The 14,819-nt window shown below is 21.8% G+C and overlaps 1 protein-coding gene across 1 annotated transcript in view; it reads left to right on the plus strand.

Annotated features, from left to right (window-relative positions):
- The window catches only part of LOC111627349 (synaptogenesis protein syg-2-like), a 67,876-nt gene that overhangs the window by 3,512 nt on the left and 49,545 nt on the right, over positions 1-14,819 (plus strand). Inside the window, exons 3-7 of the mRNA XM_023370910.1 lie at positions 5,205-5,341; positions 6,984-7,137; positions 8,852-8,910; positions 9,296-9,539; positions 13,726-14,037. Coding sequence (XP_023226678.1) covers positions 5,205-5,341; positions 6,984-7,137; positions 8,852-8,910; positions 9,296-9,539; positions 13,726-14,037 — 906 coding nt within the window. The remainder of the gene's footprint in view (positions 1-5,204; positions 5,342-6,983; positions 7,138-8,851; positions 8,911-9,295; positions 9,540-13,725; positions 14,038-14,819) is intronic.

Here is a 14,819-nt window from a genome sequence, read left to right on the forward strand (position 1 = left end):
ATTTAATAAAAATTTGAAATTACAAAAATTAGAATTAAAATTTTATTGATATAACGCGTTTTTAACTATATAACTAAAAGAATTCAAAATTATTTTGATATAATTTACATAAATTTTATTCATTATATCTGTTAACAAAAAATTATAAATAAAAATAACAACATATAAAATTTGGAAAAGTAAACATGTCAATAAAATTTTAATACCTGTAATATATAAATTATAATTTTGTAAAATTTTAACTTAAAAAACTACAAGTTTTAATTACAGTGAAAGGTCATTTATCTGGTTTTATAAACTAAGAAATTATTCAAATATGAAATTTCTGTTAAAATATCATTTTTTAAAAAACGTTAATTTATGTCCCTAAATAGTTATTTTATGCACTGTAAAAACAAATAGATGATCATTGTAAAATTCTTTTCGGTTGTTCTACTACATTATATTAATGAACTATTTATCAACACATACGAGTTTATTGGGATTATGTGGGAATATGCTAACAACATAGTAACGAATGATGAAATTATTTGAAGGGTAGTAAACTATTTTGAAAAGGAAATTATACTTTAAATTAGATGCTGTCTAGCTTACGTTAATGCAAGATGACGACCGTACTTATCTTTGATTAATAATTCATTCCCAAATTGATTTGAAAGAAAAGTTTACATTAGATAAAATTTAAAAACAAATTTGCTGTTTACACTGTTTACTTTTCACTACAATTTACGACTTATATTAGAAATAGTAATACTTAAATGTCTTTTTCTATTATTGTGTTCTTTTGATCTAAACATTGGAAATTTTGTTATTCTGTAAGAAGAAAGTGTGTGAACTTTCCGGATTAATAATGTCCTACTGTAATATAACTCTCTATAATACAATGAATTATAACCTTTAATATGAATATATTCTAAAGATTGTGCAATTACTAATAAAAATTGATAATAAATCAAATCTGAGAAATATTAAAGTATGTACAAATACAGACATGAATTAATTCTTAATAAATAATTTCAAATAACTAGACAATTTAATTACAATATTGTGTTATGATTATAATGTCTTAATGAAATTGTAAAAAATATTTTTAATAAATAAAAATAATTGTAATACATTCATTTAATATTATGATTGTATATGTTTATTGAATTGTTTATTTTCTTGTACAGTTTTTAAAAGGATTTACAGTCTTTCAAAATAAAAGTATTACTTTATTAAAATTGTCATTAAACACAAGGAATCTATAATTATATACTTATAAATTTCTTATAAATTATTTTATTATAAATTTAGTGAATTTCATTAATATCAGATAAATTTGTTTATATATTAACATTACGGAAGTTTTACTTTATTAATAAATATATAATTTTAAGAATTAAATAATCACGAAATAAATGAACTAAGTTCAAAAGTATTGAATTGTTCAATTGTTAATAATTAGTTTAATATTTAATACACTTGACACAATTTTCGTTCCGTATTAAGTATTTAATGCTTCAGATTTTTAAAATTGCAAATTATGTTCTAAGTATAAGGAAGATCTATCGTTTTCATTACATTTTATATAATTTTAATTATTGATCATTTGTAGTCTTAAAATAAGTTTACGAACAACTTATTGTTTATATGTTAATTATATTATTTTGTAAATAAATTTAATTTAAAAATTTTCTGTATTCATAAAGAGTATTATTCGATTAAAGTAACAAGAATAAATTATTTGAAAATTATATTGATCTAACACTTTTTTTAAAGTGAATCAGTTTTTAATAATAATGTATTATTAAAACGGATTAATAATATTTTACTATTAATTTTTATTTTTCCTAATAAAAACAGTTGATATAATCGTAATTATTTTATAGTTAATCTCATTTGATAATATTGATGATACTTTATAGATAAAGCTCGCTTATTGTCATATTATTTTCCTATATTATATAGAAATTTTAATTATCAAGTAAATTTTAATTACAAGTTCATAATATCAATTAATGTTTACATAATTATCATTCAAGAATATTTTAAATTCGGGTGTCAAATATTGAATCGTATATAAATTTTTAGTAAAAATATAATGTTTTATTTATGACTAAATCGGTTAACATAGAATTATACATTTTTTTTACATAGAATGTAAAAAAAATTATTTCTCTTTAATTTCAGTCTTATAATATTGAATATGTATTAATAATCACAAAAAGTATCAAGCAAATACCTAATAAGTAACTTTTACGCTCTTTACTATACAAATGGAATTACCCAAATCAAATATATAAGCATATAAAGAGTGAAATTGCTGCAATGTTAGTTATTCTATAGATCATTAATTTATAGATATAAAAAATTCCCAGAAATTATTTATTTATAATATAAACTGTGTATTTAGAAATTAACAATATGTATAAAATTGTTTATAATTTTTATAATCATACAAGAATAATGATCATTATTAGAGAAACGAATGACGAAAGGTCGTAATATGTTAAATAAGTAAATGATTCTTTTAAATATTTTATATAAATTTATTTATAATATTAATAATTTTAATCTATGCGTAATGATATATATTATCATAAAATAAGAAAAGTACGGCCCTAATAAATATATTTAAACATAGCATAAAAAATTGCTTTAAAATTTCATTTTAGAAATTGTTATTAATAAATTTAAATTAAAAGCTTTAATTTATTATATAGGAAAATCTAAAATAAATATACAATAATTTATCTCCAATGTCGTTTTAAAAGATTTTTATGATTGTATTTATATTTATTATTTGAGATATTTTATTTGAAGTTTCAAGAGGTGGGGTAAAAAATTATCCATCATTTTTGAAGTTAAAAAAAATTTGTATACTTAAAAATACCATAAACCACTATACGCTGTCAATAGTAAAAAGATAGATTTTCTCCATACATCACGTAAAATCGTGGTTTTGACTCCAAAAGAAAACTCGAGTTTGCGTGAGATGTAGCATTCTTATCGAACAAACGCGTTTATTGTTGTGAATATCTATCAAATATATCTGATTTCGAGGTAAACAATCCTTTACTTATTGCATTTACTTATATTTTAAAGTAAATCTTTTTTTAATGAAACTATATGACGAATTTAATGGAAAGGTCATTTATCTGGTTTTATAAACTAAGAAATTATTCAAATATGAAATTTCTGTTAAAATATCATTTTTTAAAAAACGTTAATTTATGTCCCTAAATAGTTATTTTATGCACTGTAAAAACAAATAGATGATCATTGTAAAATTCTTTTCGGTTGTTCTACTACATTATATTAATGAACTATTTATCAACACATACGAGTTTATTGGGATTATGTGGGAATATGCTAACAACATAGTAACGAATGATGAAATTATTTGAAGGGTAGTAAACTATTTTGAAAAGGAAATTATACTTTAAATTAGATGCTGTCTAGCTTACGTTAATGCAAGATGACGACCGTACTTATCTTTGATTAATAATTCATTCCCAAATTGATTTGAAAGAAAAGTTTACATTAGATAAAATTTAAAAACAAATTTGCTGTTTACACTGTTTACTTTTCACTACAATTTACGACTTATATTAGAAATAGTAATACTTAAATGTCTTTTTCTATTATTGTGTTCTTTTGATCTAAACATTGGAAATTTTGTTATTCTGTAAGAAGAAAGTGTGTGAACTTTCCGGATTAATAATGTCCTACTGTAATATAACTCTCTATAATACAATGAATTATAACCTTTAATATGAATATATTCTAAAGATTGTGCAATTACTAATAAAAATTGATAATAAATCAAATCTGAGAAATATTAAAGTATGTACAAATACAGACATGAATTAATTCTTAATAAATAATTTCAAATAACTAGACAATTTAATTACAATATTGTGTTATGATTATAATGTCTTAATGAAATTGTAAAAAATATTTTTAATAAATAAAAATAATTGTAATACATTCATTTAATATTATGATTGTATATGTTTATTGAATTGTTTATTTTCTTGTACAGTTTTTAAAAGGATTTACAGTCTTTCAAAATAAAAGTATTACTTTATTAAAATTGTCATTAAACACAAGGAATCTATAATTATATACTTATAAATTTCTTATAAATTATTTTATTATAAATTTAGTGAATTTCATTAATATCAGATAAATTTGTTTATATATTAACATTACGGAAGTTTTACTTTATTAATAAATATATAATTTTAAGAATTAAATAATCACGAAATAAATGAACTAAGTTCAAAAGTATTGAATTGTTCAATTGTTAATAATTAGTTTAATATTTAATACACTTGACACAATTTTCGTTCCGTATTAAGTATTTAATGCTTCAGATTTTTAAAATTGCAAATTATGTTCTAAGTATAAGGAAGATCTATCGTTTTCATTACATTTTATATAATTTTAATTATTGATCATTTGTAGTCTTAAAATAAGTTTACGAACAACTTATTGTTTATATGTTAATTATATTATTTTGTAAATAAATTTAATTTAAAAATTTTCTGTATTCATAAAGAGTATTATTCGATTAAAGTAACAAGAATAAATTATTTGAAAATTATATTGATCTAACACTTTTTTTAAAGTGAATCAGTTTTTAATAATAATGTATTATTAAAACGGATTAATAATATTTTACTATTAATTTTTATTTTTCCTAATAAAAACAGTTGATATAATCGTAATTATTTTATAGTTAATCTCATTTGATAATATTGATGATACTTTATAGATAAAGCTCGCTTATTGTCATATTATTTTCCTATATTATATAGAAATTTTAATTATCAAGTAAATTTTAATTACAAGTTCATAATNAGATTATATTTAGTATGTATTGCAATGCGTAAATTTCAAAGCCTACTTCTAGAGAAAATAGAAATTTTACAGAAATCTTTAGTTTAAATATAAACACGAAAACATTGTTTAAACTAATTAATGGTTATCTTAATTTTTCATTTAAGCTCATTTAATTAAATTGTATAAGGTTTAACTAGAAATAATACACCATGTTAAATTTATGAATCGAAATAAAAATAACTTGAATATTTAAGTATTAAAAGAAAGCAAGATGAAATATATAAAGTTATATAAATATTTTATCATTCTATACGTTTGACTGATTGAACATTTGAACAAGTTATATTAATAGATAATGTTTATCGAAATTTTAGATCCTCCAGAATCTCCTAGTATTCTCGGATACGAAGAACTAAGTGCACTTAAACAGGGCGACTTGCAACGTCTAATATGTGTAGTTCTCGGCGGTAATCCTCCGGCAAACCTAAAATGGTATAGGGGAGACAGAGAGGTAAGTATTGATCTCCAGTCACTTAACTTACTCGCTGAACAATATGCAGAGCATTTCGATCTGATTCACATTTAAAAGCAACATTCGAGTTATTTCTGCTACAGTGAACAGAGACAAATGAATAAAATTTCATATTAAGCACGCATGAAAAACTAAAGCCACTCGATATTTATTAAAGGAATGATAACCTTTTGAAGTTTGTTTTATAAAGGGACTTTAATTTTATATTATTATTCAACTTTAATAATCCTTTGGTGCTATAACAAGAATTGATTACAATATTTAAATGCTAAGATTTAAATAAACCATTTTACTTATATACAAGAGTTTCTTTATACATTTCGATATAATGTGTTTCGATCCGTACGGTTTTCTTCCAATTTTACACAAATGTATTAACACAATATGAAACGGCCAGAAAATGAAGAATAAATTTTTTAAATTGCGTTTCATAAATTTCAATATTAAGTATAACATTTTATTTATTAACACATGTAAATGAAAAATTACTGTTTTATATTCTAGCATCGAAACATCAAAGTATATAATTTCTCGCTAGATTTCTGTATGACGTTATATAATATAATTAAGATATTTTTGTTATATTTTATGCAAAGTTCTAATGTTTTAATTAATAAATAAAGCGTCAAATATGAACTCTAATATAGATATTATATTCATCTACAGAAAAGCTGAAATCGGAAAGAGACAATATTTTGTTTCATTTGGAAATGGAAGCTTTCTGTTAATTTATTCTGAATATAATTTATACTTTTTATTTTTCTTGGTTCTGTTCAAATTAATGCGTAATTGGAAATCAAAATTAAATCAGTAAGTATATTTAAGAGATGTAGTAGTCCTCACTTCTTTGAAAACTGACAAGAAAAAAGAGTCTTCTCTACATACTAAAAAGTATATATTTTCTTTACTCGATATGATTTAGTTTAGTGTCATGTTCCTTAAAGTATAAGTAAGCAAATAAAACTATTATTCATCGAATATTCTAATACATCTCTCGTTTATAAAACAAAATAAATACAAAATCAAATGCAAGCTTATAATTTTATATATAATACTTATGTAATTTTCTTATTCCTTGCTATTTTGGATTAGTGTTTTGCTTTTTAAAAACCTTCTTTAATTATTTTATTTCTATTTTCAAAATGTTATAAAAATCTTTAAAATGTTATTATAATAAATTTTCTTAAAATTTTAATTGATTAATGTTGAATTTTAGCTTTTATAATATACTTTTGGTGCTAAGAGGAAGTATATTTATATACTTCTTCTTAGCTATTAAAAATATTTAAGCTGTAAAGTATAAGTGCATGTATTATATAAGTGTCTTAATTTAAATAAACTGTTTATAATTTTTTCTAATAAATAATAATACACCATTATAAATTTTAATATGTATTTATTTATCTTTTAGTTAAATATATTTATAATTTACAAAGTAACTAAAAGAATATTAATAAATGAAATTCATAAAAAGTTATAAAACTACATGAGTTAGTTTTGTAATTATGTGGACAAAGGTAAAAGTAATTAAGTTGAATTAATGATAGAAACATTCGTCTTTAATAACAAGTTAAAACTTTTAATAATATTAAAATATGCAGATTTAAATTTTATTTTATAGATCAGTGCACCTGTATCTATTTCTGGAAGTGGAGTTTCTAGTGAGTTGGTTTTCCGCGTTGATGCCAGCGATAACGGAATATCTTATACTTGCAAAGCATTTAGTCCGGCTATTTCTCAACCATTGGAAACATCGGTTACTTTGACTGTTTATTGTAAGTGACATTAAGCAGATAATCTCCGTTTATAAAAGTTTCTCATTTTAAATTTAAATAAGTTATAAATTTGATTTTCTGCAAGAAATTATTCCTTGTAAAAACATTTTATAATAATGCAATTGTAAAATGAAATGTTGGATTTAATATAAAGTTATATTAGAATGTATTTCCTAACCTTGTGAAAAATCAAATTTAAATGAATATTATTTCATCATATTTCATGTGTATTGTTATTGTTCTTTCAATGGAAATTCTTTATAAATGTCTTTAAAACATTATTTTAAACTAATAGCTAGTGATGAAAAATAGAATTTTCAAATATAAACATTATTTCGAATTTTTAAATCTTTTAAAAACTTATTAAATACAGAAGAATTTTCGTAATACGTATGTTCGCTAGTTTGTCACATCCGGTAATCCGACATTATTCAACTCTCGAGAATTACCATCACTACTGACAATTCCCACTACTTCAAACTCCCCGTTTCCTAAAATTTGAACGTACCGTATTCCTACTAAACGTGAAATGATATTGATACTGATCATGAATACTCGAGCTTAAGCACGATATTAAAGATTGCTAGGCTCGAAATTTTATACTGATAAAAAAATATATCTTTTAACACAATACACTATAAATATTGAAATAAAAATTAGTCCTCCGAAATATTCTAAATAAAAATACTGTACCTCCCATAAGTTGCCTGCTGTCACTTCCATTTCTTACTGAATTTAGCGGGAATTACGAACTCAGGGGTAAAAAAAAATGGCAAAAGACAAATGAAAGTTATTCTAAAAGGATTGACAATTAATTTCAGTATTTCACAGTATAGTAACATGTATTAATCAAAAACATTTATAGATTACAACGTATAATATGGCGGAAATAACAAATGTTTTCTTTCCTAGTAGTTAAACCATTGAATTTTACTTTACTTCTAATAATTCAACACTGTACCAGATCGATATATTTGGGATTATCGAGATTATACTAAATTTTAATTCATAACTTTATAATATTTTGTTGTTTTTTATTCTTATTAATTACAAAAAGTTGCAATTTGAGAATAATTAGGAAAATGTTTAAGTAATGTGAATTAGTTATAATGAAAGCAGTTAAAAGTTCTAAATGTTCGATTAAATTAGGAAATTTAACATTGTTAATGGGAATATTTAGAAAATGATATTTTAAATATAAATAATGTTAATTACTTCATTAAATACTTGAAGCTAAGTAAGAAATAAACTGAAAAAAATGCAATACAAGGTATATTGCGAAAATTTACAAGAAATGTAAGAAATTTTATTATACTCGAATTACGAAGTCTTTAATCGAATTTAATAAAATGTCCTACATATAGATTCCTTTAGACTATATGTCAATAAAATAATATTTTTATGAGTATCAGACATAAATATTACTAAAAACGTTACTTACGTAAGAAAACATAGCAAAACTTTATATTTCACTTTAAATTTTTTTAGAAAGAGCTTAACTATAATATAATGTGTAAAGTTTGTCTAAGATATATTACAAATGTTCATGTCTTGAGTTTTTAGAGTTCAAATGAGATTATATTGCACAGCTATAACTTTTGCATTAGTGTTTTATTTCTTATTTTATTTCTTTGTTATATTTCAAAAAGAAAAAAACAAATAAAATTGAAATCTGGAAATGTTACAGAGTACATTATGGGTTTATATCTTTCAGTTCCATCAGAGAAAGTATTACTCTCAGTGGATCCACAAATTCCGAAAGAAGGGCAAACTGTAAGTCTATTAAAACTTGATCTCTAACAGCATAAAAGATAATACGAAAACTACCATAATTCACAATATATTAGTTTAAATGCTTAATTTAATTTATTATTATTACGAATTTTTTATTACGAAGATCATTCAATAAAATAACTATATATTTATACACAAATTAAATAATTTTATATAAAAACTATTATTCATTTAGATATAATTTTTAAGGGTTTTACAAATATTATATATTTTTTGGTGTCTTTAAAATTTATTTTGTATACTTATAATATATTATATTGTATACGTTTTTTTTATTTTCATACTTTAGCAGAACAAATAATTCCTAATTTCTTTAAGAATGAATGGCGTAAATAATATAATTATAGATAATGTTTGTTTACAGGTAACACTAGTTTGCCAAACAGGTAGTGGTAATCCGAAACCTGTAATTACTTTGCTTAGAAACAACAAGATTGAAGAAGAATATTATGAAGAGATCCACAATGCCAGTCATGGTGGATTAGCTGTGAAAAGTAGGATTGTGTTTGTGGCAAGACCTTCTGATGATGGAGCCCGTTTTATCTGCAGAACAAAATCTGACGTATTTCCAGATACAGTTGAAGCTCAAATAATATTAAGAATCTTATGTGAGTACCTTTAAACTTTAAATCTTTATAGATATTATGTTGTCAATAATTGGTTGACAGTATCTTTCAAAGAAATTCTTCACTTCAAAATTTGTTAAACTTTATTTACATTTTTATATTCATAATTATGGTGTTATTATTCACTAAAAAATGTTTGCAAAAACTTTATAAATTGCAGAAACATTTGTATCTATGAACTTAAATATACAAAGTTTAATCATTCCGGAATAGTATTATATCATGTCAGAACCTTTGATTATAATCCAAATTTTATACTAACAATTAGTGATATAAGAAATATAACTTTTAATATTTTATATTTATATTAACATTTTTAAAATCTTACTTCATATAAAATTAACTGATACATCCTTTTCTACTTTAAGTTCTTGTAAATAATGTATTTGTAAGATGGATGAAGTAAGTAGAGAACTACTAAAGTCTGTAGATATCAATGTTTTAGTAATCCTTCTGATCTGTTTTTTAGTTTCGTCAGCTTTTTAAAATTAAAATATCACTTTTTTAGTTTTAGCGTCTTCATAAATTCTTTAATCTTTTTGGATTACATGGACTCATGTCACCTCTTTATTGACTTGACTTCCTTTAAAAATACGGAAGCCACTTTTCTTCCTTAATAGATAAACATTTCATCAGAAAAGAGCTACATGTAGTATTAATTATTAATATAATAGCAATATTTTAAGAAACGAACTAATATAAAAACAGCCATATTTCTATGATGATATTTTTATCAATTTTATATGTACAGTATACCGTTATTTTTAAATGCTTAAAAATTTATTTCAATTTATATTTATTAAAATAAATACACAATTTAAATTACATGAGTTAAAACAGTTATATATTTTATAAGTAGTTATATATTTCATTACTTTTCTGTACGGAAATACTGTATCAAAATTACACAAAATATAATCATAATACTACTAAAATACTTATTTGTATCAATATTTTACAATTAATAATTAAAATTGTTCGTTAATTTGTTGATTTAATCGGTGACTGAAAATTTTATAATTAAAATATATTATATTAAATCTTTAGCAAGTAAGTTGTCTTAAAGATTAATTTATTTGTAATTTAGTAGCTTCATTATATCGATATAAATTTTTGATACACTAATTCACAAGAATTTTGAAAGCAAAAACTACTAAAATCTGTTTCTGATTTATAATAATTCATTTTAAAAGTTTTTAATATCTATAGAATTTTTTTATTATTATATAGGTATTATATGTAAATAATTTAAATAATAATTACAGTTTCTGAAGAAAATGAACATAATCGTATATAAACATAAACATAATAAAGCCACAGATGTATGTTTATTACAATAGCTATATTGTTGTATTCATGTTAATACTTTATAATTTTAGTATTTAGAACGATAGAAGAGAATACACAATTTGAATATAACTAATTACATTTATGCAGAATATGAACGGCTTCATCATACAATAAATCCTAAAGACATATTCACTAATCTTTATTACCTTAACTGAGTATTTAAAATTTACGATTTCCGGAAGAATTGAAATTTAATAGTCATTAAATAGTAATTGCTTTTTCTATATACAAATGCACACCTGTATTAAACACTAAATTAATCGGTAATTCCCTGGACATTACACAGTTCTATATATCATTAGGTTCCTCTTATTGATCCATCGTAATAAACTAGAATTATCACAATTGAAATATTTTAATACTGTTATTATTAATATTGTCGATCTAAATTATTTCTTTAACGAAAACAAAGCAGCTATTAACATTTTTTACTAGTATAAATCATTTCTTTATCTTTAAACAAATAATATTAACATGAAGAATATTATAAAATAAATAGTTAGTTATTGTATTTTTCTTCGTTGCTATTAAAAGTTTATATTTTAGAAGTTAAAATATAATAACTTTTTTATTTTTTATTCTTTGATGTTTTCTAAATATAATGAACAATAAATAAGGAAAAAATGGATACAATTCCTTAAAAATTACAGATTCGAAATTCTATACTTTTTAAAAAAGTTTTGGTTATTAAACATCAGTGAACACGAATAAATACTATATCAAAAGTTTTCTTATAAAAAAGTCACATTATTTTAAAGGAAAGTTAAAATAAATAAAATATCATTTTTGTGAAGAACATTCATATCCTGCAACATTCAATTAAATTTTAATATAATGTTTTTTCTTCATTTTACATTGGTATTGCGCATACACCTACCCAACCACACAACATAAACTCGCACAAACACACATATATATATATATATATAAATGTATATGTTTTATTCCGATATCTTCTATTTATTATTTGTTTTTAGCGTATCAAAAATTCTATTTCATTTTAACATAAAATATTAATATATATAGTCTCTATAAAGAATTGCAGTGATGATGTCAGAACGATATGAAAGAAAGTTTACTATCAAACTGCCAGAATTTAAAAAATAAATAAAAAAGAGACATATGTTATCTAAAGTAAAAACTGAGATTAACTTCAATGAAATGTTGACCTTTAATTTCCAGAGTTAGATTACATGTGTTATGTGAAATCTCAAAATTAATAATTTTCTGCTGCCTGCTGTTACTTCTTTTCCAGTTTGATGATAAATAAACAATATACAACTTATAAAAAATAATTTTTTTATTTCTATATTGAATAAATATTGTTTTCGGAATTCTTGTACTAATTTCAAATTTTTATATAATTGAAATTTTTTTAAATATTATTTAATTTTAACCTGTTGCTAACAATTTCTGTACAGAATAATAAAAACTTTGTTTTTGTATTATATATGTAATTTGTATATGTATATTTGTATATTTGTATTTATGTAAAATTATAGGCCTATATATATTTCTATTTACCTATATTAATTAAATATATGTTATATATTTAATTAATAAATAAATTAATATTTTAAGTTTTAAAACATAATAGAATATATTAACATGTGATAAGTTAGAGTAAGTTTTACATTTTAATCAGTCCATTTATACAGAAAGATATAGGCCTATATTGTAGATATTGATAAAAGTGCACCAATGTTAGTGAGTCAAACTGGTACATATAACACTTTTATGTTTATTTTATTGAAAAATTTATTAAATAATCATAGAAAAATATGTTATGAACGTTTTTATACTTAATTTATTTCGTTTTGTACGAAATTAAACAAGCCACTTTATTATTTTTATCTGCTTATAATGATATTATTATTCGTCCAATATAATTATTTTTTAAAATTATTTTGTAGAAAAATGCATTAAATATAAAAATTAAAAATAATGTTAGAACTGATAAGATCAAACTGTTAGATCCTTATCTAAAGATTGAGAAAAGTAGATTGTCAAACTTAGAATAATTACTCTAAAGATCGTTATTTTAAAATATTATTTTTTGAAATTTTTTTCAAGATTTAATAATAATCATAAAAATAAGTTCTTTGGAGTTAGTTTTCTCATTAATTATATCAAACTAAGCGACTTAACCTAGAAAAATATAAAATTTCAAACACAAATTTGCTGACTTTTCGAAAGTTTTCTCTAATGATAACTAATTATCCACTCTTTGGCATTAAGGTTGATAAATTACGTTTTATCCCTAAAATACTTAAAATTATAATTCCACGTTTTTAATTTGAACAAATGGAAGAAATTCTCTTATCAAGCTTCAAACAGAAGAGAAAAGTTGCCAAAATAGCCTTCTGAATCGTTTCTTCTAGATGCAAATAGAAGCTTTTAAACCCAATGTCATTTATTCACGTATTTTTCAAAAATAAATCAAACTCACTTTTAAATCCAGAGTTTTTCACGCATATCAGTTCAACTGGTAAGCGTCCATTTATCTACTAGATAACCTTAAAACAGAAGCATTTGTTTATTGAAATAGTGCCAAGTAAATGCTTTACACTTATTGTAATATATTTTATTAATATATTTTAAGAATATTTTAAATAATTTTAAGAAGTGTTTAAAGAATATGCTGCATGTTTATTTAAATATAAAAATATTTATATTTTAAAAGTTTGTATAATTTTAATTTGAATTATATTTAAAAAATCGAACTATATTTATGTTTAATTAATGGCTAAATATTAAATAATTTTTGTTAAAATTTTGGAATATATTTAAAAATATATACATATATACATACTTTTAGATAAGCCCAAATTTTCAAGTATTGTTCAGAAACGAGATTTAATGGAAGGTGACTCTATAGAAATAAACTTAACTGCTGTTGGGAATCCAGATGTAATTTCCTATAAATGGTATAAAGAAGGTGCACCTGTTCCAGTTGAATCCTCTGAAGACAAATCGACAAAGAATAGCAAAGAGATTCGCCTTCGAGTCACCTCATTAGGACCAGTGCTGTACATTAAAAGTGCCTCAAGGTACGACTCTTCTATTTATACTTGCGAAGCCAGTAACGAGGAAGGATCTTCTAATGCAACAGTCATACTCAATGTTCGTTGTGAGTATTTTTAGAACTATTGCATTAAACTTGTCTATTGAAATATTCTATGTTATTACAATCACCGTCATTTTTTAAACATTATATTTTTATTTCTTTTATTTCAAAATTCTTTATTCGATTTTATTCTTTCTTGAATGAAGAACAATATAAAAAGCAAGTGATTTTTTTGACGTTTATGAATAAAATTTTTAAATTAAGTCATATCTTCTAAGTGAAAAAAAAATTCTAATTATTAATCCAAATACATTTTAGTTAATATTTAGTTAACATTTTAGACGTTTTCAATATGCGAAGATCTTACATCTAAAAGTAAATATTTTTTTTTGTTACATAAGATTACAAATTAAAAAAAGAATACTTTTATTTTCTTATAAAACAAAGACTTCTGTTCAGAATAATTAGAAAGTTTTATTCATTACTGTAAAAACTGTTAATAAAATTATTTTATTCAATCATTAAACATAATCTAATTTTTCTATTAATTGATTTATTAGATATTTTTTAAGTACAATTGCATTTATTTTCATTTATTTTTGTTTATTTAACAATTGTTTATTTAATAAACATTTTTTGTTTATTAAACAATTAAACAATTAATTATTTAATTGGTATATACAAAAATAAAACAATTAAAATTCAAAATTTAAATTTTATTATTTAAATAATAAAAACTGAAATACAAAAATACAATGATAAAAACTTTAAATTACTAAAGAATTTTTAATCCCATTTATAATTTTTAATTTCAGTATTTGATATAGGCCTATATATTTTTTTTC

The sequence above is a fragment of the Centruroides sculpturatus genome, unplaced genomic scaffold, assembly GCF_000671375.1.
Source record: "Centruroides sculpturatus isolate CEXI.00-Female unplaced genomic scaffold, Cexi_2.0 scaffold437, whole genome shotgun sequence".
NCBI lineage: Eukaryota > Metazoa > Arthropoda > Arachnida > Scorpiones > Buthidae > Centruroides > Centruroides sculpturatus.